Source organism: Electrophorus electricus, chromosome 11 (assembly GCF_041902795.1).
Source record: "Electrophorus electricus isolate QZ-2024a chromosome 11, ASM4190279v1, whole genome shotgun sequence".
NCBI lineage: Eukaryota > Metazoa > Chordata > Actinopteri > Gymnotiformes > Gymnotidae > Electrophorus > Electrophorus electricus.
Window position 1 is genome coordinate 3,119,926 of NC_137507.1, and position 25,075 is coordinate 3,145,000.

Genomic DNA, 25,075 nt, shown 5'->3' on the forward strand with positions numbered 1-25,075 from the left:
GTATTTCTACGTATATTCATCAATTTCTTTCTTGCTATAAAATGTCACTAAATGAGCCGTCTTATGGTGGAATTACGCCGTGACGTAGGCGTGAGTCGCGTTTCGTATTTTGCTGGGGTTTTTTTGTTTGGGGTTTTTTTTTGGGTTTTTTTTTTTAGAAATGAGCCTCCGCGGCATCCGTAGACACGTGTCGGAAGTACGCACTTAGAGCAACTAAGCGTGGCCGGTTCCGTTTAACGTTGCAGTTCACGTTACAGTACGCTATTGCAGTCTTAATTCCCCCCCGCCCTGCCAACCGGACGCACGAATCCGTGTTGCGATGTCCCGGGTTGTAGCGGAGCAGTTTGAGGACGCGGAGGAGTCGGACAGGTTAGTAGCGACCTGGCATAACCTTCGGAGCTAGATAAGGCAGGCTGCGTACTTCTCACTCACTCACTTATTGTTATAATAAAACTAAATATTCTTCCCTCTTTTACTCCCTTAGCTAGCGTTAAGCAGTTAGATACATTTGCTTTTGTGGAAATAAAAATCAGCATTTGTCTCTCTTCCTGCTGTAGCAGATCGATTATGAGTATGGCTGTGAAACTGGTACATATGCTAAACGAAATTAGCTAGGCAATTAATGCGACAAATGCTGATGTTATATTAATATTTTTTGTCTGAGGAGCTTCTAAATTTGTCGCTTCATCTGAGTGGTTCAATTGATTGCCCTTTGTGAAATCCATTAAAACAGCGGGAGTGGTTTCAGACCAGGGTGATGTCTTTACGGACTGCTGGTCCTAAAATAACATTCTTCACCTTATAATTTTTGTGAACATGAATAGATCCGTGATTGATTAAGTCAATCACTTTGAGTGTTATATTAATATCTCGCAAAAATAATCTGTTATTTGTTATGTACAGCAGCTTCATTTTGCCTCAAGAAGGTGGCTAATAAAAATGTGATGTTCTCCAGTGACACAAAGTTGACTCACTTTACGGACAGATGTCCAACACCAGAAGACATCAGCAGAGTACTTTTACAGCCCTTATCCCTTGAACATGGCAAGCGAGATAGGAATGAGGACGAGGAGGAGGACGAGGATGACGACGACGATGATGACAATGATGAAGATGAATGGGACTGGAACGAATTGTCTAGGGGAGACTTTACCAAACGCTATGCAGCAATCAAGGCAGGAAACAGTCAACAGGTAGTTTAAGTGGATTCACTAGCGATTTGCTTGCTGGAATATTCTCTTCATTTTGAGCTCCCAGACACATTCCTCCTGTTCTCTCCTAAATTGGTAAAGATTCAAATCGAATGTTGTCTGTTTTGCTCCCAGGCTAATCGTCAGATATCGCATGATTCAAAGTCAGACAAAATGTTTACTCCTTCAGACAAGGCTCTAAGAAGGTTTGAGCACAAAATAAATCTGGGTAAGATGGGCATCACATTTTCATCAGAGGTTTGGAGGTTAAATAAATGAAACTTTTTTTGGACTAAGCCTTTTCTGTTGCTTTTCTTCCCCAGATAAGCTGAACTATGCGGACTCTGTTATCAACAAAGTCACCACGATGCATAAACAAAGGGATGCAGACACGTTAGTTTCATCTCTGTTATCTTTTCCTTCCACACTTTCCATACTCGCGTGGCTACGCATTTAGACACTTAAACAACCTCTTCTGTTGGTGGCACAGGTATCGGGTTAAGGATAAATCGGACAGGGCGACAGTGGAACAGGTGTGTGTGTGGGTGTGTGGGTGTGTGGGTGTGTGTGTGTGTGTGTGTGTGTGTGGGTGTGTGGGTGTGTGGGTGTGTGGGTGTGTGTGTGTGTCTTCTGACATGTGAAAGTTTGTTTTACTGTGCAAAACTCCAGTCCTGGACATCTACTACGTGTCAGAACTTGGTTCCAAACCTAATCTAACAGACCCAATCCAATTAACCAATCCTTTTGGTCACATCCACATATTTGAGCCAGCTGAGTTGGAACTAAACTGAACCAGACACTAGATCTCCAGGACTGGAGTTGGCAGCCTCTTGTTTACGATAAATGGTCCAGTAAACTATTTAGGCAGTTGATGGCATAGCTATTGTTGACTTTTGTTGGAAAAATTTTAAAGAAATGTTTCCTGTATTACTGATGAAGGTTTTGGACCCCAGAACTCGCATGATTCTCTTTAAAATGCTGAGCAGAGGCATCATTTCAGAGATTAATGGTTGCATCAGCACAGGCAAAGAGGTACACATGAAACACATTGTCTACAATTTCTGATCAACTAGGATATAGTCAAACCTTTAAATTGGCAAAAAAGTCACGTTAAGAATTGTACTTAAAGTGCTGTCCTGCAGTGTTACCGAGACATTTTATGATTAAGATCAGTGTCGTCGTCTCCATCGTGCAGGCCAACGTCTATCACGCAACCACAGCGAAGGCAGAAAGTCGCGCCATCAAGATATATAAGACCTCCATACTGCTGTTCAAGGACAGGGATAAGTACGTCAGCGGAGAGTTCAGGTAAGCCGGGTTACCCTGTAAGGGAGCTTAGCTTTTGTCTCTGCCGACGCACGCGACCGCTGACCACCCGTGGAATTCTTCGCAGGTTTCGGCACGGCTACTGCAAAGGCAATCCAAGGAAGATGGTTCGGACCTGGGCAGAGAAGGAGATGAGGAACTTGATCAGGTTCGCTGGACCATTGCACAGGAAAAGACTCCCCTCAGACCGCTAAATACACCCCGCTAAACAGTTCCTTCTCGTTAATTTCGACCTTATGTCCTGACCCATCTAGACTCGAACAGCGATCTTATCATCTCGCTGCTATGTAAGAGGGTATCTTTTTCGAGCTCATGTTATTGGTACTGCACCTCCAGTGCCGGGGACCCTCACCTTTGTATGTGCTGTTAGCCAGTCATGTTCCCGGAAGTCTCGCCAGTCAGCTGCTGGAAGGAAAAGTGTGAACTGACCAAGCTCCCGTGGATCGGTGAGCTGCTGGTGTCGAGTCGGCCCTAAGCCCTGCGTCTTTTTTCCATTCAAGGCTACAGACGGCGGGAATTCCCAGTCCAGAACCCATCATGCTCCGCAGTCACGTCCTGCTCATGGGCTTCATTGGAAAAGATGACATGTATGGGCACACCCATTTCAGCTGTTTTGTTGTTGTTGTTGTTGTTTGTTTGTTTGTTTGTTTTTTAATAAAACTGTGTGGATAACCACTAGTGGAAGCCTAGCAGGGTTCGATCGGAAGGTTGTGGGTTTGAATCCTGGCTCTGCCGTGCAGCTCCTGTTATCCTACTGTTGTCTTAACCCTCTTGGCTCCAGGGGTGCCATCCGATGGCTGATCCTGCATTCTGACTCTCAAATAGCTGGGACACATGAAATCTACATTTCATTGTACCGTACATCTGTAAATGACCTCATGTTGACTGCTAAAGAAGTTATTAAACTGATCAGCATCTTGTGTTTGTGTGGTGGCATGTGTGCGCTCGTGTGGGTCCGATCCAGGCCCGCTCCCTTACTGAAGAACGCGGCCCTATCAGAGTCCAAAGCTCGGGAGCTGTACCTGCAGGTCATTCACAACATGAGGCTGATGTACCAGGAGGCGCATCTGGTCCACGCTGACCTCAGCGAGTTTAACATGCTGTAAGCCGTCCCGACATTCTGCTCGAAGATCCTGACCCTAAGCCAGAGTGTCTCTTCAATTCGTTCACGTTTGTATAAAAACTCGTGCAGGCTTATTTGTTTGGTTGGAACTTCTTGGCAGGTATCACAACGGAGACGCATACATTATCGACGTTTCCCAGTCTGTAGAGCATGATCATCCTCACGCCCTGGAATTTCTCCGCAAAGACTGCAGCAACGTTAACGGTAGGCATGGCACATTGGGGGGGGAAATCTCACAAGCTTTTACTGTTTTGTTCTGTGGGTTCGGGCGGCATCAGCGCATCTGGGAGCTGTTTAAGTCAAAATAATCAGTGTGTTACCAAGAGCAGATTTGAACTGGAAACCGTGACGACACTCTTGACAACAAGGCTCCTGTGACAGATTCATTACCTGAGGAGGGCCAGGCCCGCATTTTGTGTAGCAGAAGTCTTTTGCGTTTGACGTAATTACTGTATCAATAATGCTGTGTTGCGTCTTTTTAAATGTATGGCCTCTCGTCAGACTTCTTCCAAAAACACCGCGTTGCAGTGATGACCGTTCGGGAGCTGTTTGAATTCGTCACAGACCCTTCCATCACATGCGACAACATCACCCAGTACCTTGAAAAGGTTTGTGACACTGCAGATTTGGGAGGATGGGCGTGCACATACACACGCAAGCAGGTGCATTTGTCGCGCACAAATAAAGTTCTTGGGCTGCGTGTATTAAGTGTAGCTAAATTTACATAATCAGTAAGCAGTATAGCTTAAATATTTGTACCATTTCTCGTTTAATAATAGCAGCTGATTGTGTTTTTGTTGCAACACCCCCACCGTGCTGCATCCCTGTTGGCTGTATTGTTGTTATGGAACTGCAGGCAATGGAAGTGGCTTCAGCCAGGACAGCGGAGGAGAGATCCAACCAGGACAAAGTGGATGAAGAGGTAATGATGTTCCGCTTCCAGCAGGCTGTGTTTGCCGTCATTCTGGCGCAAATGAGTAAATATCTTGCCGCGTGTATCGGCACTCTGCTAGGTGTTTAAGAAGGCCTACATCCCGCGCACGCTTAATGAAGTGAGCCATTACGAGCGAGACGTGGACACTATGAAGAAGGAGCAGGAGGAATCAAAGACCGCGCAGGACGACAGAGTGAGTGCCCCTGTCCTCGAAGACGTTTGACCTGAGAAAGGGCGAGAGATGGAGGGGTGTGTGTGTCTGTGGGTGGTTGGGTGTGTCAGTGTGTGTCTGGGTGTGTGTGTTACAGTGTTTCTTTTTTCTCACTACAGATTCTGTACCAGACAGTGACAGGCCTGAAAAAAGACCTTTCAGGAGTGCAGACGGTGAGATGCGTAAAACAAAGAACTGAACACATCTGAGCTTGTCCATGGACCAGCCCTTCAGCTTCCATGTGATTATCTGTGATATTCAGTCTGTCTAGTACCCAGTGGAAGTCGAATGACGCTATTTGTTATTCGGTGCACAACTAGAATAGAATGGAAGGATGAAATCTTGTCAGGTGGAGTGTGTGATGGAGAGGCCCACACTGTTTCAGATTCCCTCCTTACTGGAGGGCTGCACTGAGCATGGGAGCTCCAGCAGTGAGGAGGAGGAGGAGGAGGAGGAGGAGTCTAGAGCAGAGGACACGCAAGACGCAGGGGACCAGGACCAGGCGCTGGACAGAAAGGTGCGCGAGCACAGAACGGAGCAGGAGGTCAGTTTGTTGTCTCAGCAATGTCCTGACGTTCGGTGTGTTGCTCCCTCCTCCTGCTTCCAGGAAAGAAAAAAGCTGGTGAAGGAAGCTCAGAGGGAGAAACGAAAGAACAAAATCCCCAAACACGTCAAGAAGCGAAAGGAGAAAGTGGCCAAGATGAAGAAGGGGAGATGAGTGAAGAGGGGGCCAGTTCACTCACACCAGTTTCAGTATTCCATGCAGGAGGCGTGGCCATTGAGGGCAGCATGTGGGCTGCACACACCCAAGACTGTCTGTCTGATGAACACGTCTGATAAACTGCCATAAAATTTAAATGTGTATAATCTTGAATTTGTTTTTCAGCAAAAATATGAACAAGACTCCACAACATTGGGCAGAGAAAGTTCTAGAACAGCAATATGCTTTAATACTGTAAATACTCATTTGAAAGTACTCTGTTACCACATTTTATCAAAGGCTACCAACACATGCTACAAACACTTTTTTTATTTTGAAACATTTTACATCTTTCTGGGCAGTGAGACAAGACTCATTTTCAGATTGCAAAAAAAAAAAAAACCCAAAAAAACAAAAAACTAATGTAATAAATGTGGGATTTCCAGAATGTAACTTCAGTAACATAAAGTGCCTTTAGTTATCTACTTCCCAATGTGTGAGACTTGTATTTACAATTTATTTTATATTAAATTAAGATCACCATGTAGGTTCAATACTGTATGATGACGTGCCATGCGTTCACTAAGGATTTGCTATAATGTGCTATTGGATAAGTATGAGACCACCAGTATAAAGACGGACAGTTTTTACTACCAAAATAGAGAGCACTCTCCATTTACAAGGTGCTGATCGCAGTGAAGAGGTTTAATTTGATGCTCTGTTAGAGGTGAGACAGCGGAGCCGCTGGGGCCAGGGGCAGGGCATGGGGTGGAGCTTACTGAATGCCCTCCACGTAATTGGCAGGGAGCATGCCTGAGCGTCCGGTCCGCTGCACCGTGCCGTACATCCAGCCCTCGTCGATGGGCTGCACGTTGTGGATGACGTCGCCGTCGCGGAACGAGACCTCGTCGCGGTCCTGGGCCGTGTAGTCGTACAGGGCCCTGTAGATGCTCTGGGAGGGGCCAGGGAGAGGAGGGGGTGAGGTTAAACACGCTAGCATTCCACGCCCAGAAGTCCTACTCTGCCCTTTGCATGGATTCAACATTTAACACTAATTTAGCCCTGTTGTGTGTGATTTAAATGATTCCAATAAGCACAGTGTAATGATCTTGCCCGATGCCACAGAACATTGCAGAGTAATGGTGATAAAACCAATTGGATCCAAGCACATGGGTGTGGTGGTTGGGATGAGGGCTTACCAGTGTGGCTGGGTGTGACTGCAGCTGCATGGACCTCAGTGAGTGCATGCTGGCCTGGTGCATGTAGCTGTGTGTCTGACTGGACCCACTGGGGTAGTATGCCCCTGGAAGCACCGGCGCTGCAGAAGGACACAGGATTCTTGTATATTGCATGCAATGCAGAATTGGTATTTTAATTGGTGTCGGTGTACTTCTGCGTCAATGTTTTTGGAGCTATTTCACCTGAGGCCCTCTGTCAGGTTTGTTCAGGAGTACGTTCAGTTGGTCTGCACTGTCACACTATGAAGTTCACACTACACTCCCACCCCAACTGGTTTACTAGACTCAACCCCCCACACCCACCCCAACCAGTTTAATACACTCAACCCCCCCCCCCCCCCTCACCAAACGGGTTAGTAGTCATCCCCCCACAGCCACCCAACTGGTTTACTACACTCAACCCCCACACCTGGCCAACTGGTTTACTACACTCAAGCCTCACTACACTCAATCCCCCAGAGCTACCCCCACTGGTTTACTACACTCAACCCCCACACCCAGCCGACTGGTTTACTACACTCAAGCCTCACTACACTCAACCCCCCACAGCCACCCAACTGGTTTACTACACTCAACTCTTACTACACCCGCCCCCCCGCCCCCCAACTTGTTTATTACACACAACCCGCCACAGCTACCCCAACCGGTTTACCAGAAGCCTGATGTCCTGACTTGCACTCACCCACAATGACACCCGGCCTCCGATCCATCTCCATGATGTACTGGTGCGCCTCCTTGTGTGCCCTGCTGCTCTCCATGGACTGATAGTTGGGTCTGGCCTGTGCCTGCACCAGATATGCCCCTCGCATGTCCTGGGTGACCCCATGCAAACCTGGCATCTCAAAATCCTTATGATACTTGGCCTTCACAAAGGAAAAGGGTGCACACATTTGGATACTAAAAGAGATGTTTGGAGAATATTTTAAAAGCCAATATATAAACATTTTCATATAATTAATATGTATTGTCATGTGTCTTTGGCCAGCGTTTTAGCCCTCTTTCCATGGATATAGGCAGGAGATTTTGTTGTCTTCAGGAGGAACTTATTAAAATGACAAAACTGAGGGAACGGAAGGTGTTCGACAGCTGGCTGGGTCTTACGTTGCTAATCTGATCCTGGGCTTTCTTCAGCCTCTGCAGCTCGGGTGTGTCCACAGTGAACCTGAGGCCTCGCCCTTTGCTCTCCTCAAAGTCCTTCTTATACTTCACCTACATGTTTGTGAAGAGACGGCAACTCAGATTCAGAGAAACTTCAGAGAACCCCCTGCATGATGAAATAATCGGCTTCTCCTGATAGGAAAAACAGGGTTTGTTTGCTCTGGCTTCCTCTACATGATTTCCCAGATCACATAAACATATAGCATGTACTGCATTTTGTACCAGGACAAATACAAACACAGCCCAGCGTGGAGAAATAAAACTACAAATGAAGGCTTTTTAGTGCAATGAATCAATCTGTATTAGCTATGTGGCATTCGTAGGTCTGCTCACCTGAACTGTTTAACTCCTGCTTGTGTTTAACAGTGGCTGCACTTATCATGAAGAGCAGGACCTCTTGAGACATTTTTATTGTGGACCTGGTTTACTGTCATGCTGCATGATGCAACTATGATTCAGTTCCTTTGCAAAGACAAACTGCAGAACTCATTCAGCACATCATCCAAGTAGCCAGAGGAAAGCACTCTCTTTTTTGTTACCATGGTTTCCATCTCACTGCTGCTTTACGGACTGTATTTTTGCCCAGCGTCTTACCACTGGAGGTGTTAATAACACCATCACCTGAAAAAATAACGGGCATTGTCCTTTTGTTTGCCCAGAGGCCTTTAGAAATTCTGCCTCCAGAAGCCATGTGCAGACTACCTTATTTCTGAGGGTATGGGCCAATGTCGTGCTGGATAAGGTTGGGTTCCAGCTACACCTGTACGGTATCAACACTTAAGGGGTCTGTTTGTTTGTTTTTCTGCTTGTTCCATGGAGCCGAGCGCGAGGGCTGGGACCTGCACAGCAGGGTCCTGGCAGCGCGCACGGGGCAAGCAGGTGGAGAGTCGAGGGGGATCTGTCACTACACCGCGGAGTAGACAGCTGTCCTGTTTTCCTCCCTGCTGACCTCGAATTGTCACGCCCAGCCTCACACCGGCAATCGAAGCATTCTCCGCGCTTGCAAAGTTTTTCTTTCCCCGTTTTGACCCCCACCCCCACCGCACCTTGAACTGCCGCTTTTTAAACGCAATTTTATAGCGTTGTTTACAAGATTGACACCGATGCCTATTAATTAAGTGGCATGTGTGTCTTTAAAATTGAATTTTGTGTAGAACACGGAGGAGATTCATACTCCTGGTGCAGCCTGAAATAAAGCCCATACCTGACTCTGCAGCTCGCTCTGCTGTCTCAAACGCAGGTTCTCCGGGGTGTCAGCCACGCTCGTAAACGTCTGTTTGGGGTAGTGCCTTTCAGGGCAGAGACAATCTGTTGGGATCGCTGCATTAACCTACTTTAAAGGAGTTGAATGTGACTGGGATATATTTGGTAAACATTTTGTAAATCTGAAAGAGTAGAACACTTGGAATTATGTTTCAGTATCGATCCTCGGACCTCTCCATGTAACTTCCATGTAATTAAAAATACGTGTTAAGTGACGGTATAAGGATTGCCTTTGCAGGGTTATAGAGCTGGATGGAGAACAACATACGAATTGCAGTAAGGTTTCTTCTCATATCCCTTGTAGCTGTTCATGTTGAGCGTCATTTTGCAAACCTCGCAATGGAAGCATCCTTTGTGCCAGTACTAGAAAACAGACAGAGGGCATCAGCGTATTGTACAGCCGATAAAATGCAGAAAAATCACGATTAAAATCTATTCATTGATTTTTACGATTAGGGTACGGTCTGAAACTAGGAGAAGTAGCCTAATTCACAAAGGTACAATTAATAGTGTCGGAGGGGGAAAGAGAGAAATACCTTATCCAGGCAGGTCACTTTCTCTGTTGCGTAGACTATTTTCCCACAGCGTGCGCAATGAGGGTTCATTTTTAAAGCCTTCGCTTAGATCCACATAACTTTCAGTTTCTGGCGACGCTGAGCTTACCCAAACGGAACTACTCCGACACTGTGCAAAACTCGGCGCTGTCTGCCCTTGTGTCGCAGTCGAGTAAAACTGCGCGGACAGTCTCTCTGTCGGGGCTGACTCTTTGAAATGCGTTGGGAACGAGGAATAGCTTACTAGCGGGAATCGGTGCCAAGCTGTACCCCGTCGAGACGAGTTCAAATAAAGAATGGGCAACTGTAATAGAGAAATAGCCTTCATCCAACACAATTAAGGGCTTTACTAAATCAATACATTTTGGATCCCTGAGCGCCTTGTTTATGTTGGCAAATTTAAAGAAAATTGATTAGCTGCAGGGAAATGCACGATTTTTTAATTTTAAAATAGGTTTTTTTTTGTTTATTTTTTACTTATGTGTCTAGATTCCGCAAATTGAAATATTAGTTTCAACTTTTATTCAAAGGGGAAATCCAGGTACAGTTGACAATAAGAGCTGTTTCAGCTTTCATGGTGAGTATACTGTATGAAGCTGGATGCTGTAACCACTGATCTATAATAAGGAACTATATTATAGATCAGTGGCTGTAACCTCGGTTTTTGTTGTTTGCCTGTGGCTGGTATAGTGTAGTGGATAACAATAGTACCTCTAGAGCAGATTTAAACCCCACCAGGACAAGTGCTCTGTGCTATCCCATGAAGAGTCCTTGGGCAAAACTCCTAATACTAACACACACACCTCTGTAGCATGCGTAAGTCGCTCTGAATAAGAGCGTAAAATGTAGATGTCAGGTTAGTTCAGCCAGTTAATTTATTAGTGTCTTCTGTTATAAAACCTTACATGCAGTAGCGCACTTTAGAATCGAGTGTGATGAATATCGAGTCACTCAACAACAACAAAAAAGTACAGTCGAGTCAAACTTGTAGTATTCCTCGCAGGCCAGATGGGGGTAGTGGTGATTAAAACTCACCAAAAACACCACATCCACTCTTGGGAATAACAAGTCTTACTCTGGCACCCACATATACCTAGATCGTAAAAGTTGTGCTGTAACATACGAGAAGTGTATTTAGCTCTAGATTTAACTACTGAATTAATATAGTATCTCAAAATGGTCTCACATGGTGTTCAGATAGTGAACAGTATAGATAACGTATGTCTAATAAGTAAGAATAACCGTTATGAATCTTGTACGTCCATAACATCCATGCCATATTATATCAGATATAATATTATATACCCTATTCAGGTATGCATATGTCATTTTCGCGAATTCCCTGATTTGAAGACAGGCGGACTAGAAAACTATATACCCCAGAGCAGGTGAAAAATGTGTCATTTGGGCTGGAGGTAGGACTTCGGGGTGTTTCTCGTAATTTCAGTGTAGTTTTGACGAATCACCACAAAGGACGCAACAATAATAAAAAAAAAAGTAGTCAGAGTAATGCATGCTAATCTTTAATCCCATATAGGGTAGTATTGCAAAACGCACCGCAAGATTGCAGTTGCCGACAGTATTGCCATTGTCATAGCTGGATAGTTGTAGGTCACCTTTCGTAACCCGCGGCCGCCCCACTGCCGCAAGCGCTCGGTACCACGGCCCGCACAAAGATGTTCAGTGTGCATTTTTAAAACCTATATCTGGATCACTCGACGAGGATGCGACGGAGCCACAAGGCCTACACCTTCCGAGGGGTAAGGAAATGCGATTTCTGCATGTCGAACATGGGTGGCAGGGCCGTGACGTAACCCTAAACGCAGGATTCGTCTTGCCCACGTGCTGCGCGGGGGCTGCAGGACTGATGCATTGCGCGTCCGTCCAGTCGTTGCACCCCGATCGCAGGGCACGGCTGAGATGCCCGTTTCTCGCTCCACCACACCGACTGGCTTGACTTCAGTTCTGAGGAGACCTGCGCCTCGCGTCGGATGTGCATCGTAGAGGGAAATACCGGGACATGGGGATCTGTAACTAACACTTAAGAGCGTTAGCGTGCTAAGGTTTTTCGTCATTACTGAAAACCGGTCGCCGATCTTTACAGTAATGCGAGATTTTTGCAACGACCGCTGAAGATCGATGCTTACTCGTGACATTCGGCATTCTTCGGACATGAACAGAATTAACCTGCAGTCTGCTGAGCGTAGATGCCGGTACACTTAACATCGACCCCTCCCGAAGCCTGCATCTTGAAGTGGGTGTCTTGGCAGTGCTCCTCGTCACCCTACCAGCTATAACCTTCGAGCTAACGTCAATGACAGCTGGCACCGAGGGCTGGCGTGCCGCCGCGCGGTCGGAGATCTGCGTGAGCCTGCACCAGCGTTTGACGCTCATTTAACATTTGCTGAGGGATGAACGTGGCGAATTGCTCGTTGACGTACGCTCCGACACGTTTGATCCGCAGCAGCCTCAGGCGTAAACCCTTTGCGTCGCAGCCTCTCGCGTAGAGCCACATCCAGTATTGGGTAAATCCATTCATTCGCCCGTCTTTTTGCCAGCCTCGCTAAACATGGCCTCTGCGGCCAGCAGCCTCGCTTCATCCATCGCCAGCAAAACGAAAACGAAAAAGAAACACTTCGTGGCACAGAAGGTAAAATTATTTCGTGCCAGCGACCCACTTCTCAGCGTGTTGATGTGGGGGGTTAACCACTCGGTAAGTCGTGACATTCGTTTTGCCTGTGACATGTCGTGCATGACACTATTTTGCAACAGATGCCATAATGTTGGGATTACGTGATAGTACCGGATATAATGTACACTGCTTGGTTAGGGGCAAGGCTTGCGCCAGTTGCTGTGCCTTTAGGCCAAGCACTTATGATTGACAGATGTTCTCCCTCCAACTGTAAGTTAAGCATTTCAAATAAGGGTATACATGCGGTCACTGGGTCGGATATGGTGAAGTCCTGATTCTGTCAGAGATAAGGTCTCATGTGCTTTGCTGCGGTGTGTTGTGTATTTGCTGCTAAATCTTAACACAGGCATACCATAGAGAGCGGCATATTGTTGTTGTTGTTTTCATAGAATTTTTGTTATCTTGTGATAAGCAGCTTTGTCATTCAAACAGGCATTTGTTCATATTTAGCCTAATAGCTTTCCGAGGTAGTATGCGCTTCTCAAGGAGATGGAAATTTCCCAGCTAATTGGACTCCGGAGGCTGTGGTAACTAATGCCTGTGAGCCTTGTGCGGATCCCAAGATGAAAATCATTAGAAGGTACATGGGACAGGGCATTATTATGAGTAAAGTTAGCTCTTTGCACAATGCTAAACAACAGGATGGAGATTTCACGACCATAAGCAACAGAGATAGATGCGTTTTTCCAATGTGGACCCTAAAAAGAGCAATCAATTTTTAGTTTTCTGCCAGCAGTATGAAAACAGGTCTGACAGGCATGTGTTTGAAAATGCTCTGTGATTTTGCCCAAGGTGTCGTTGGTGGCCTTGTTTAAAAATCATTTTTCCTAAGTCTTTGTATTAAGTCTACAATGGGCTGCTTGTTCTTTTCTTTCCCCTCCGACCTCTTAGAAAATGGAACTGGGCAAAGGAGAAATGGTTTCATATTTTTTTAAATGGAGAGTGGGAGGGATGAATGGTGCAGAAGAACCAAATTACACGGAGAGAGAAAAAATACTGCAGCAGAAGGATGCTAAAGACAGCACAAATACTAAAACAAACAAAACCCACAAAATGTCTTAGAATTTTAGCTTTTGGTGTTCTCACTCTCATATGTACTATATTATATCATAGTGATTGAAACTTTATTTATTAAATTGCAGCTTAAGATAACATTCTTGGAAAACCACTTGCAAAAAAGAAGAAAAGAAAAAATAATTATTGTTTATTTATGAACTGAATTCTAAACTATGATCTTGGTTGCACATGTTTACATAGTTTGCAAGTAATAGTATGAACGTATCATTGCAGTAGGTTAAGCATGAACAGACAGACTCGTCTCACTCCATGGCATGATGAAGTAGTGTCCAACAAGTCCATATTTTATGATGGAGGTCATTTTCAGATGTCCACACTTTTAGCTAGCTAGCCAGCACCATCGGCAAACGTTTCACTTTGTTTGCGGGCATTCAAATCAAATGGTTCCACCCACTCTCTTTGAGAAAGGGCTGTTGACCAATGGCCTACTTTAAAACCATTTGACTGACATGAAAATGGACTAACCGCAGGTTGTTCAGCAATTAGCCTATTATACAGGTGCTACAGCCTACTTGCTACTAGCAACTTTAAAACTGATTAAAGTGTAAAGACTCAGACAGTTTTCGGTACTGTAATGGCGGACAAAAGTCATTAAAAAGGTTCAGAGTTACTGGCAGAGCCTCTCTTTGCCCTCATGTGGTGCCAGGCATCGTAGTTGTGTCAAATGGTCAGCCATGGTCACAAAGGGGTTGTGTTTCATTAGAAATTGTCAGGAGGATTGTTCCTTAGTGACTAAATCTACTATCAGTGCTGCTAGCAAAGCGGCACTGGGCTCGAATCCCCAACTACTTTTGTATTATGTCACTGAATAGAACATTAGATTGTGCTTACTATTCGAACACAAAGGAAACCTTTGTGTTATTCTTGGAAACTCTACGGTCTTATATTGTTTGACATATTGTAAAAATGTCAACTTGTCAAACAGGCAAATCCGCTCCTTTCCGCAAAGAAGAATCCTCTTCCTCTCAGGACGTTGTTCCTTGCCGCTGTCACTGGTTTGCTCACTGGGGCCCTGGATCTGGACCCTGCAAAGACCCTGCCCGTAAAACTGCTCACAACAACACGTGTGGTAAAAAATCTGATTTGAATTGGATTGGCTTGGATTGGACTGATTGAAAGTCACTTGCATTTAAAAGTGACACAAGAGATATATTTAGTTGAAAGGGTGTGAAGGATGTGTACTGGAGCAAAACCAGACCCAGTACTGAATATGCTGCACTACCAGGTACCAAACAGCAATGATTAAAAATAGCGGTGAGTGCGCTATTTGAGGATGTAGACTTGCATGTACATTAAAGTCAAGACAGTTGCTTCTGGTGTCTTTCTAGGGCTCTCAAGGTGGGATGTGATGTAATATGCAGCATAATGTTTTGCAAGTCTTGGGTCAGATTTGTTTGTTGTTGTGTTTGTTGTCACTCTGCTTTTTTATGGATTCTTTCTACATTATATATATATAGACCATGACTAAACATTGCAGCTAACCCCTGCAGCCTACGCTGTGGCTGACATAGATTGGATTGGTTGATGAATTGCCTCTGTTCTGGCATCCCTTCCTCCCTCCCCAGAGAGTGTAGACAGTTGTTCTCAGGTACCCTTGGCAGGAGAAGACTAAGTGTGTGCCCTGCCTTCTGCTCCACCACCGTTAACCCCTAAACCCCTCGCGGTTACCGCCGGTGCGTTGGGTGTCTCATTCTTCACTGCTGTATCTTCATACCTTTCATATTACTTTCAGTGTAGTTCCTGATTAAGTCACAGTAGGTGCTGAATAACATGGCTTAATATTTCTTTATTAATATAACAAATTAATGAACTGGGTGCTTAAGAGGTGAGGCTGAGCGTTTTTGTTTTTTTTAAGCATTGTTTAACATTGTCCTTTTATATACCCAGCAGTCCAAGGTGACCCCTTGGTAGTAACCTTCGTGTCATGTATCCGTCGGGAAAGTGCCAGCCTGTCTTCAGCTTTCTTCCTGGCTCTAGTAAGAAACGATCAGTTTTACTTGAAGCGTTTTCGGCTCCGCTACGGCTGATACTAAGTGAAGTGAGCAGTAGAAATTGCTATTGAGAAGTTTGTTGTCTGCGGCTGATCCGAAGAGGACGTGTAGGCGGAGCACGGGCGCTTTGTTTTGTTTACTAGCACGGAACAGCTCAGCAGCTCCAAAGATCCGAACTCCACTTCACAAGAGGTCCCTTTTAAGCCTGGCGTCGGGGGGGCGGGGGGTTCACCGCGGCTCCTGGTTCCTCGCTCCCCTCTCCCATCTCCCCGTGCTGCTCTCTTGGGTGGCTGCTCGAGGTGGCTCTCCTGGCCCACTCTGAGAGTGCTGGCGGAGACGAGCATCTGACTCACCCTCTCCCCGGCCCTGGAAACCCGAGAGGCAGCTGCGGCTCACGCTCCCAGTATGCCGTGCGCCTTCCTTCCATCATCACCGCACAGCCAGGTTTTGTCTGATTTTTAACTGTGGCCATCTTACTGATATCTGGAGACATTCTAATCCCCAGTCCTTCTTAAGATCAGCGAGGGCCCTTGCTGCCTGTGGGTTTGTTCCGACTGCAGTCCAAGTTGCATCCTGATTAATTGCCTCTGCTGCGAGCATAATTAAGCCATTAGGCTCCCTCCTTTATTTCCTCTTCCGCGCCTTTCCCGCTATACCTCCCCTTTCCCTTCTGCCTCGCCTCTGCCCTCCCCCTCTCCTGCTCTTTTTTCACCCTCCTTCACTGCCTCCCACTGTGTTCACACGAGCTTTTCCATCCTTCGTTCGACGCAGGGGCGTCAGAAGGCTTTCCGAAGTGACATCCTATTAGAAATGGATGAAAAAGGCCTGGCTCCCATGTGGCAGGTTTGTTCCTAGCTGGCAAGAAGGAGAAATACTAAATCCAAAGAAACAATGGAGTCACGTTCACACACAGCATCTAGTAGTGTTGTGCTGTTAGTTTATTTGGAGCCCTTCTGCAATCGTCTTTTTGCAAATTATTATGTGACAATAATAATAATAATTATTATTTTCATTGGAAGTATGGAGAGTAATTATTTTGTGAGCAAACACTTGCAGGTATATGTGAACTGTAAGTCTGGGCATTGTCAGGACTTCACGTACATTCACCAGCCTCTTTATTAGAGACACCGACTGTTACCATGCGTGTTTTGCCCCCTCCAAAAAACCCACAAACATAAAACAACACTTATAAACAAGCCCAGTGTTTAGATCCATAGCCAAAGCTCATGTCAGGGTTAATGCTGCACTAAATATGGACTACCACACAAATACTGTCTGGTCAGCAGTCCTCCTGTGGTCAGATACAGACCGAGGTGTAGCAAGGCGGGTGATGTGTGTGAGCCAAACAGCTGGGCTACGTACTGTAGCTGTGCGTTTCTGACGTACACCTTTGAGGTAAGTGCACCTACGAATGTGGTCAGCAAGCCTAGGGTGTCTCTGGACAGTATATGGACAGTGTTGATAATGTAACCATGAGTACCATGAAAGCAGATTCGAGACACTATAATCATTTATGAATGCAAATACATGAACCCACCTCCAAATGGGACATGTCTGTGTGATAGGGTAATATTGTATTCTTCTGTGTACCGCTCATATTATTACCACATTTTATGCGGTAGAGTTTGATTGTTGGCTGCATGCTACCCACTAAGAATTCCATGCGCATTACTCACAGGTTGCTGTTGTGTTTTGTTTTGTGGATGGAGGATGCATGGAAATTACGTTTCGTGCATAGGAAGTGCTCCGTGGGTTCTTCTACGTTAATTAACACTTTTTTTTTGCCTCCCACATTTATAATAACAGAAGCATTATTTGTACATATCTCATGCCAAACCTCATACGCCTTATTTATTTATTTCTCGCTTTCCTGCTATTTCACCTGATTTACGAGCCGTGCCCTTCGCGTTCTGCATCACGTTGCAGTGCTGGGTTTGGCAGACCTCTAAGGCAGGAGGCCTGTCATCATGTTCTCGGACTGCTGACGCGTAGGGAATTCATCATCTCCACTCTGCCGTTGCCAGTGTGCTATCCTAGCTGTAACAACGTGTGCGTTTCGCGCGGTGCGTACAGGTGCATATGTCATCAAGGTCATGACCAAGATATTTTTCATTAAGTTGGCTCATGTACCAAGTAGAAACTTCCAATCAAGATGAGCTGAAATCAAAGTGAGCTCTTTTTTTTACTTCTCGTCCTTTGTCAAATTATGCAGTATTAATAATTTCAAATGACAAAATTCTTGTTTCTGGCTATGTTGTAAAGGACATAATAATATGTCTTTTTTTTTTTTTACACAATCCAGTCCAAATCCTCTTAATTAAAATACTGCTAAATAAGTCCCACTCTTTGTATTTTCAAGCATAAAATAATAGTATGACTTCATAGTATCATTTTCATTTTACCCTGACTGTAAACTTAATCCCCGTGTAGTCCCTAGTTGCCTGTGAGTCATGAGACATAACACATGAGTCATAACACGTAACACCAAAGCCTTCATGCACATAATTCTTCAGTAGCCTATGCTGGAATTAATTACAGCTAACGTTTAGCTATTCAACATCCTCACAGTGTGAAAAATAAATTTTTAATTGTAATAGTCTCTTTTTTTTGAGATGTCATGGTACATTTAATTGCTTTTCAAAGGAATTGTATTCAGATTTAATATTGAGGAGGTGAGGGATTTGTACCCCTGTGTATGAGTGTTTAAATACACAGTTTTTATTCCTTCAAATGGTCATGTGATGTAAATTTGCACAGCCCTTGTTTATCTTCAGGCTTTTTTTTTCATAGTTTTTAAGTTATTTCTAATCAATTAAGTTCAGTTTTATTACCACAAAGGTCTGTATTTAAAGACATTTCAAACCTACTTTCATGAGAGAGCTTATGAAAAACCAAGTGTGTTTTTCGAACATTAAACTTAAAACGTTTTAGTTTTATCTTTACTAGATACTATGTTCACACGTTTTACGAGTGCAGCGAAAAATAACATTATAGTAACGTGACAAAATTCTGGGAGGAGCTCGTGTGACACCAGACATCTAGGTTACTCCACTATGACACTGTTTGAACCAGCTGACAACGTCAAGTTTGATGTATGTGAGGTAAAGTCTATATGTACGTGGAAACAGCCGGTAATTAATATAATTAGCTTATATTGTATTTAAGATGTGACCTGCAGATAGTCAGTTCCTAGTGAGTGTTGGCTACAGCAGACACGTACTGTTTGGAGCTTAGATGAACATTTGAGATGAAAGATGTTTTAGCGGTTTAGTGCCATTATCAGGAATTCTGATTTACCTGCTGGATCGTCATGTTTCTTACCAGTTAGACTTGTGATCTAATCTGATGTCTGACTAGCCTTTGATTAATTGGCATTGATATATTGGAACCGTTTGTAATATAAAATGCACCAAAACCTAAGTCTGCTCTTGATCAGTGTAATTAAAAATCATTTTGATGTGTATAAAGCTGCTACAGAATAAAAGTTCATTTTAAGCAGTTCATGTTTAATGTATTTTATAGCTCCTCTGAATCAGTGTTAATGACCGATGAAGGATCATACATGCAGTCCAGTTATAATAATATTGCAATACTCCTAGTGATTAGCCATTCTGTTTTGAATGGAAGAAAAAACTTTCTTTAATCAAAGGGAGGAAGTGATGTCATAAGATAGCAACTTTAGATTTTTTTTTTTTTTAAAAAGAAGAAATTGATTTATCGCAGCGCAAAGAACATGGCAAGATGAGAGACCGTGTAGGATGTATTGTTGCTTGAAAAACTGGGCCACATATTTTTAGAGGGATTGTCTGGTGTGTTAAGGTGGGTGGAGTTGGGACCAGCGTCTGTGTTACTGACTGTCCCGGGAGCTATGACATACTGGCACAAATTCTGGAGGAAATTGTTCTGGTCTGTACATCTCCTGAGATGTGTGTAAAGGAACAGACTGGCTTCTGGATGCTGAGAAAAAAATCCTCTGTCTCTCGCTCTCTCTCTTTATCCTAGTAAGCAAAGCAGATTTCCTGGCATCACTGGAGAGCGGGAGAATCAGAGTAGCACTGTTTACTCATCACTCCCTTTCTCTGCTTTGCTTGAAAGTATAAACGTGGGGTTGTCAAGTTTAGGTGAAGAACCGTCGGAACGTTGTGAAATGCAGACATCTTAAGTCTGCAATGTGCTGTGTGTGCACCTAACCCGTTAATGTACATTTTTTTTTTTTGGTTTGGTTTTTTTCTGAAACGGCAGCTTGTATCACAGGAATGCAACAACATGAGTCGACTGAGGTGCTTGCTAACAGTCGGGGCAAAACCCCCTACCGCAGTGAAGGACAGATGGAAACACAGAGGAAACTGCACAGAAATAGCCTTCCGCGCCATAGAGAGAGGGTGAGAGAAGAGAGAGAGTTTAGATGATAAAGGGCCATAAAAGACAGGATTTCAGAATGAAGGGTGGAGAAAATGCACCCATCTGTCTGGCGATATCCTGCGTAGAAACACTGCGCGCTGCATTCTTCTGTGCGGACATCCGCAGCCGCATGAGCGAATTATGCAGGCGTAAGTGAATCAGGGAAAGGGCGCGTGACTCCGGGCAGCCGCCGGCGGTCTAGAGACCCCTTCGATCATCCGAACAGCATACCTGACAAGAAATGGAATGTCGATAGAGTTCTGGTCTTTTAGATGAGCCACGGGGCTCTGTGTCCAGGCCCCTGTGTATCTGCGGTTTACGTTATTTGTGTCTGTATTAAACAATACGCCTGCTTCTGTTTGTTTGGTTACAGATAAATGAACTCAGTCACATTCAGATTCCAGTTATGCTGATGCCCGATGACTTCAAAGCAAACTCCAAGATCAAAGTGGACAATCACCTCTTCAACAAGTATGGCTGTCGTTTTGAGTGCGTTGGCAGTCCAGGCCTTGCTGAGTTGTTAGACCTGTTTTGATTATTTTAGCTTTGCTCTCTGCCCAACACTCCCCCAGGCTGACACCCTCTTCTCTCCCTTAAAGAGAGAACATGCCGAGCCATTTCAAGTTTAAGGAGTACTGTCCTCTTGTCTTCCGGAATCTTAGGGAGAGGTTTTCCATCGATGATCAGGAATATCAGGTACCTGGAATTAAATAACATCAAGGAATACAGTTATTTCAACTCCGCACGCTAAAGCTTCACATACATTCTGTGAAGCACTTTCACAAGTCAGATATTTTACTAACATATTTTTCTACCACCCACAATATCATAATATTTGTTTTCCTTTTTCATAATTACTCATTACTCGTAATTTTAACCAGATGTGAAGTGGAACGTAGATTACAATATGATTTGATTCATCTGAAGTGGGTGATGCATAGTCTTCTAAGAGCAGATCTAAAAGAGGAACTGATGTTTTTGCAGTGTGGAAGAAGGTTCTGCTTAAAGGAAAACATGAATTAGCACTTTCATCTGTGAAAGGATGATGTCGTCATTCAGTAGTGTCATAAAAAAAGAGTGCATAGTGAGAAACATTTTCTAATAGAAATGCAACTCCATGCTGATGCCTTATAATGTTGCATGTTATGTTATGAATACCGGAAATGTGTAATAAAAAAAGTGTTATGACTGTTAGCAAATAATAAATCCACAAAGGCTCGTAGCTTGTAATGAACCATTAATATATAACACAGGACCAGCAGATGCGATTGTAGTTTGATCTTTAAGCTTAGAAAACTTGGGTGAGCTGTTGGCAAGAAGCAGGATTGACTTGGCCAGTTTCCCAGATTGCCTCCATTCCACTATTGATGATTAGATATCAGGATGGATTTTATATCGGGAAATAGTGGGATTGGGGTTTCTTAGGACTGTATAACTTCCACCAAATCAATAAACACATTGCCAGTGAAGAAAGTACGTTTGAACATTGAACTGCAATTATGTTTAACAGCAGGACTGGTGCAGTATGCTGAGTAAACAAGACTTTTAAATGATATGACTTTTCTTTTCATGATCATATGTTCACGAATGCATTTGGATTGTAAATTGATCCACATGTATCGATAGTCGGTGTCTGAAGGTTCAGTAGTCACACGTCACTCAGGAAACGCAGGTGTCCGTGTCACGTGTCCGGTAGCGCGCATGCGCGCGGCTGCCCGTCTGAAACCCTTGTGCGTGCATCCTGCGGCAGAATTCGCTGACCCGCAGCGCGCCCATCCCGAGTGACGCCCAGGGCCGCAGTGGCGCCCGCTTCCACACCACCTACAACAAGCGCTACGTCATCAAGATCATCACCAGCGAGGACGTGGCTGAGATGCACAACATCCTGAAGAAGTACCACCAGGTAGGAGGCAGTCCCCAGGGCTTGCCCCCATTGCTCCATGCCCGGTCAGTCGGCCCTGCTCCTCTAACACTTCATAGTGGGAGTCTATGATACAGTGGCACAGGGTGGTTCTAGATAGCTGCTTATTGCCTTGGGGGCATTTGTTATAATACTAGTTTAGCCAAAGCAGTACATAAACTATTGAAAGAAGTCCAATAAATGTAGTCATACTAAAAAGAGTCTCTGCTAGCATTTTACAAGTGTGTGTGTGTGCGTGTGTGTGTGTGTGTGTGTGTGTGTGTGTGTGCACTTGCGCACCCTGCTCTGGTTTTAGTACATAGTAGAGTGCCATGGAAACACCCTGCTCCCTCAGTTCCTAGGCATGTACCGCCTCACGGTGGACGGAGATGAGACCTACATGATCGTCACGCGCAGCGTGTTCAGCCACCGCCTACCTGTTCACAAGAAATACGACCTGAAGGTGAGAACTCAGGAACACTTCAACAGAACGGAGGGCTTGCAATAAATATACCAGTGCTCAGTTTAACAAAGTGTTCTGTTTATCATTTGCTTTATCAGTTAACAGCATGTGGGAAAACGTTTTTAAAAATGGAGAAAAAATGCAAAAAGTTCTTTCTAATAATTTTTTCAGGGCTCCACTGTGGCCAGAGAGGCTAGTGACAAAGAAAAGGTAAAATATTTTTTATTTCATGTAGGAGCCAGTATGGGTTGTGGAACAGTGAAGTACAACTTCACCATTCAGGTTCCATACATGTGCAGTGAATTGTAGGGCCGGTTGCTTGGGGGGGGGGGGGGGGTTTGGGTTTTTTTTGGTTCTTGTTCCAGATCCGCATGCACTTGACCCGTTGCTATTGCATGTGCGAGCTGAGTACCACTGTCACAAATGTGACTTCCTGTCTGCTTGTTCCTGCATCGTTCGACTCCCCGAAATAAAGGACACTTGGAGACCCTCGGTGTTGGGCAGCTCCTGTTCCGTGCTCCTTCTCAGTGTCCGGATGATTCCGTTTGTTTTATCCCTCCTTGCACTCGCCTGAGAACGCGAACCCAGCAGCGCAATATTGTCGTCACTGTGGGCCACGACCCGCATGTACGTCTAGGAAAACCGGAACAGCGCAGAGGGGACATTGACTACCAGTCGGATAATAATGCAGACTGTCTTAATAATCAACAATGTAAACAATAAAAAGGATTCTGGATACAGTGAGCTCCACAAATATTTGTTCCTTAACACCTTTTGTGTTGTGTCACGAACATGATGGTTAATATGCAGACTGTCAACATTGTTTTCTATAAAAACAGGGAAGTCCATCCACGTACTTTTTAGACATCAGATTTCACGGTTGGAGCGGTTCACTGATACCATTACACCAGTGCTAATGAGCACGTGAAATTCCTCACAGTGAAACTGAAGGGTGTGTTTGAAGTCCGCTGTTGGGAATCAGGCATTTGGTCAGGGGCTACTTTGTTATGTCTCATGCATAATTGAAATATGAGGGCATGTGAATTATCTGCATGTATATCTCTGTTCCCTGGTCTTGATGTGCATGTACACCGTTGGCATGGTGTTAGGGCCTTGTCATGCAGATTTCATTTTTACTGATCTGTCTGACTGTATGCGATGCTCTTCTGCAGAATTTCCATATATTTGTAAATGTGTGAGATATACAGGGTTGAGTTTATTATTAATGTATTGTGTTAAATGATCTCTAAATTGTCATTGTCTAAATTCTAAATTATTTTTAGCCTGTCATTGCATGTATAATATGAATCCAACCTTTGTGTTCACTTGTCTGAAGTTGGGACACCTGTCATTTCATTTCAGTTTTAAAGGACAGTGATGACATTCATCTGGTCTGCACAGTCGTGTGATGTAACAGAAAGCTGTTTAATAGACGTGTTCACGAGTGAAGCTGCCTGCCTCTCACCCTCTGTCTAGCAGCCACGCCCACCGGAAGACGGTGCTCCGCCCAAGTCTCGCATGAGCCACAAGCTACAAACCATCCGGATCGCCACGCGCTTTTACTGCGCCATCAGACATGTAAGGACACACCAGCTGAGAGCTGTCACACACTTGCCCTGTCTTCCCCCAGTGCGTGCGGCCTGGCGCCTGGCATCGCCGACGGACGCGACCGTCGCCGGATCCCTCGTGTTTTGAGCACCCGGAAGCGCCCGTGCTTTAAGCTGCCGTCTTCTTCCACAGGAATGTCAGACGCAAAGAGCAGTGTGTTTATGGGCAAGAAAGACAGCCTGGTTTGCGAAGGAAGTACTGCTTGGGGGATTATGAATGAAGCTTCCTGAGGCTTCATGAAATTTCTGTGCTAAGTGTGAAATGGCCTCTACTAGCTTTTGGTGATCATTTCTTATGAAACTTTGCATTTTTGAATGAAGTTCTCCTCTAACCCTGACCCTGTAATCTGATTAGTGTACAGTCTGTTCATTAACCAAATTTTAACAAGCACATTTTAAACTAAGACACTGACATTTGCCTGCATGTTCTGATCTGTTTTTGTGCCACAGAGTTTTAAAATACTCTTTTGGGACAGATTTTGCAATGATTGATGTGCATGTGTGGAAAGTGGTTATTTGTGTTTTAGGAGATGTGGTTTGCAGTCAGTGACACTGGAAAATCTGTTAAATACCAAAGAAAGAACATGCATGTCACCTCTGAAGTTTCTGTATATTTCTAGCCATCTCTTATTGCAGCTGTCTGGGAAGAGATTGGGATGTGTGAAGTCATTGTTTCGGGAAGAATATTTGGCTGAACTGGATCCATAATCCTATTTTAAGGTTTATAGTCGGTTGATTTGTTGTATAAAAACAATAAGTAGTTCATTAATCCTGAGATTTGGGATAAAACAAAAGCGATATCATGATTGACACTGGCAGGTGTTATTAGCATGTTACAGAAATGACTGCTATGACTACTAAGAGTGTCAGAGAGCACAGTAAGCATACCGTCGCACAGTGATGCACCCAGACCCATCCTTAAAAACCTGTGAAGAAAACTGTCCACACCAGATCCTCACACATAGTGCCCTGGTTGAAGCCAGAGAGTGAACGCTGGTCCCACTTTGTAATTTGCTTTGCAAAGGTTGTAAAAATGTTGGGCCTTGCGGGGGGTGGGTGGATGAATGTCTAAGATCAAAAAACGTGTTCCTTTTGCTTGTAGATTGCTTGTATGCGTTATTTTCCTGAAGTTTCCCATTTTTTCTCACTTCTTCAATGGGTCGTCCAGACTAAGGAGCTCCCGACTTACAAAGACAATGACTTCATCAACGAGGGCCAGAAGATCTTCATAGACGGAGAGAACAAGA

The 25,075-nt window shown here is 44.6% G+C and overlaps 3 protein-coding genes across 14 annotated transcripts in view; 2 read left to right on the forward strand and 1 right to left on the reverse strand.

The window, feature by feature from the left end:
- Positions 1-190: 190 nt before the first annotated feature.
- riok1 (RIO kinase 1 (yeast)) lies at positions 191-5,969 on the forward strand. Of its 2 annotated transcripts, XM_027017033.3 has the most exons (17): positions 191-369; positions 956-1,193; positions 1,326-1,419; positions 1,514-1,583; positions 1,681-1,723; positions 2,130-2,222; positions 2,386-2,498; positions 2,584-2,664; positions 3,017-3,103; positions 3,481-3,618; positions 3,740-3,843; positions 4,141-4,247; positions 4,496-4,561; positions 4,653-4,766; positions 4,904-4,957; positions 5,170-5,301; positions 5,392-5,969. In XM_027017033.3, exons 1-17 carry the CDS (start codon positions 320-322, stop codon positions 5,500-5,502), a joined length of 1,695 nt encoding a protein of 564 aa, XP_026872834.3. In that variant the 5' UTR covers positions 191-319; the 3' UTR covers positions 5,503-5,969. The 2 variants fall into 2 exon arrangements, with proteins under 2 accessions (XP_026872834.3, XP_081578529.1); XM_081722403.1 differs by lacking the exon at positions 5,392-5,969 and having other exon boundaries at positions 4,904-5,025; positions 5,170-5,302.
- nebl (nebulette) lies at positions 5,712-9,933 on the reverse strand. 2 transcript variants are annotated; one of them, XM_027017039.3, is made up of 7 exons: positions 9,680-9,929; positions 9,412-9,506; positions 9,085-9,169; positions 7,824-7,931; positions 7,405-7,585; positions 6,684-6,802; positions 5,712-6,436 (listed from the first exon to the last, which is right to left on the reverse strand). In XM_027017039.3, exons 1-7 carry the CDS (start codon positions 9,746-9,748, stop codon positions 6,260-6,262), a joined length of 834 nt encoding a protein of 277 aa, XP_026872840.1. In that variant the 5' UTR covers positions 9,749-9,929; the 3' UTR covers positions 5,712-6,259. The 2 variants fall into 2 exon arrangements, with proteins under 2 accessions (XP_026872840.1, XP_081578536.1); XM_081722410.1 differs by lacking the exon at positions 7,824-7,931 and having other exon boundaries at positions 9,680-9,933.
- A 1,194-nt stretch (positions 9,934-11,127) lies between these two features.
- pip4k2ab (phosphatidylinositol-5-phosphate 4-kinase, type II, alpha b) overlaps positions 11,128-25,075 on the forward strand; it is a 17,005-nt gene continuing 3,057 nt past the window's right edge. Inside the window, exons 1-8 of one of the 10 annotated variants that reach the window (XM_081722407.1) lie at positions 11,128-11,457; positions 20,232-20,347; positions 20,458-20,554; positions 21,609-21,761; positions 22,075-22,221; positions 22,393-22,431; positions 23,698-23,799; positions 24,997-25,075. The exon at positions 24,997-25,075 is cut by the window's right edge and continues 35 nt beyond it. In XM_081722407.1, coding sequence (XP_081578533.1) covers positions 11,422-11,457; positions 20,232-20,347; positions 20,458-20,554; positions 21,609-21,761; positions 22,075-22,221; positions 22,393-22,431; positions 23,698-23,799; positions 24,997-25,075 — 769 coding nt within the window. In that variant the 5' untranslated portion in view covers positions 11,128-11,421. Of the gene's footprint in view, positions 11,458-11,509; positions 12,411-19,986; positions 20,008-20,231; positions 20,348-20,457; positions 20,555-21,608; positions 21,762-22,074; positions 22,222-22,392; positions 22,432-23,697; positions 23,800-24,996 lie in introns of those variants that run through there. The other 9 variants (XM_027017047.3, XM_081722404.1, XM_081722405.1 and 6 more) reach the window with 9 other exon arrangements.

Excerpts from the sequence above, each read along its gene's own strand:
- riok1 (XM_027017033.3), top strand. The coding sequence starts at position 320 with ATGTCCCGGGTTGTAGCGGAGCAGTTTGAGGACGCGGAGGAGTCGGAC. Across the intron at positions 1,194-1,325 it reads AGGCAGGAAACAGTCAACAG|GCTAATCGTCAGATATCGCA; the intron begins GTAGTTTAAGTG and ends TTTTGCTCCCAG. Across the intron at positions 3,619-3,739 it reads CTCAGCGAGTTTAACATGCT|GTATCACAACGGAGACGCAT; the intron begins GTAAGCCGTCCC and ends ACTTCTTGGCAG.
- nebl (XM_027017039.3), bottom strand. The coding sequence starts at position 9,748 with ATGAACCCTCATTGCGCACGCTGTGGGAAAATAGTCTACGCAACAGAG. Across the intron at positions 6,803-7,404 it reads GAGGCCGGGTGTCATTGTGG|CGCCGGTGCTTCCAGGGGCA; the intron begins GTGAGTGCAAGT and ends GTCCTTCTGCAG. Across the intron at positions 6,437-6,683 it reads AGTCACACCCAGCCACACTG|AGCATCTACAGGGCCCTGTA; the intron begins GTAAGCCCTCAT and ends GGCCCCTCCCAG.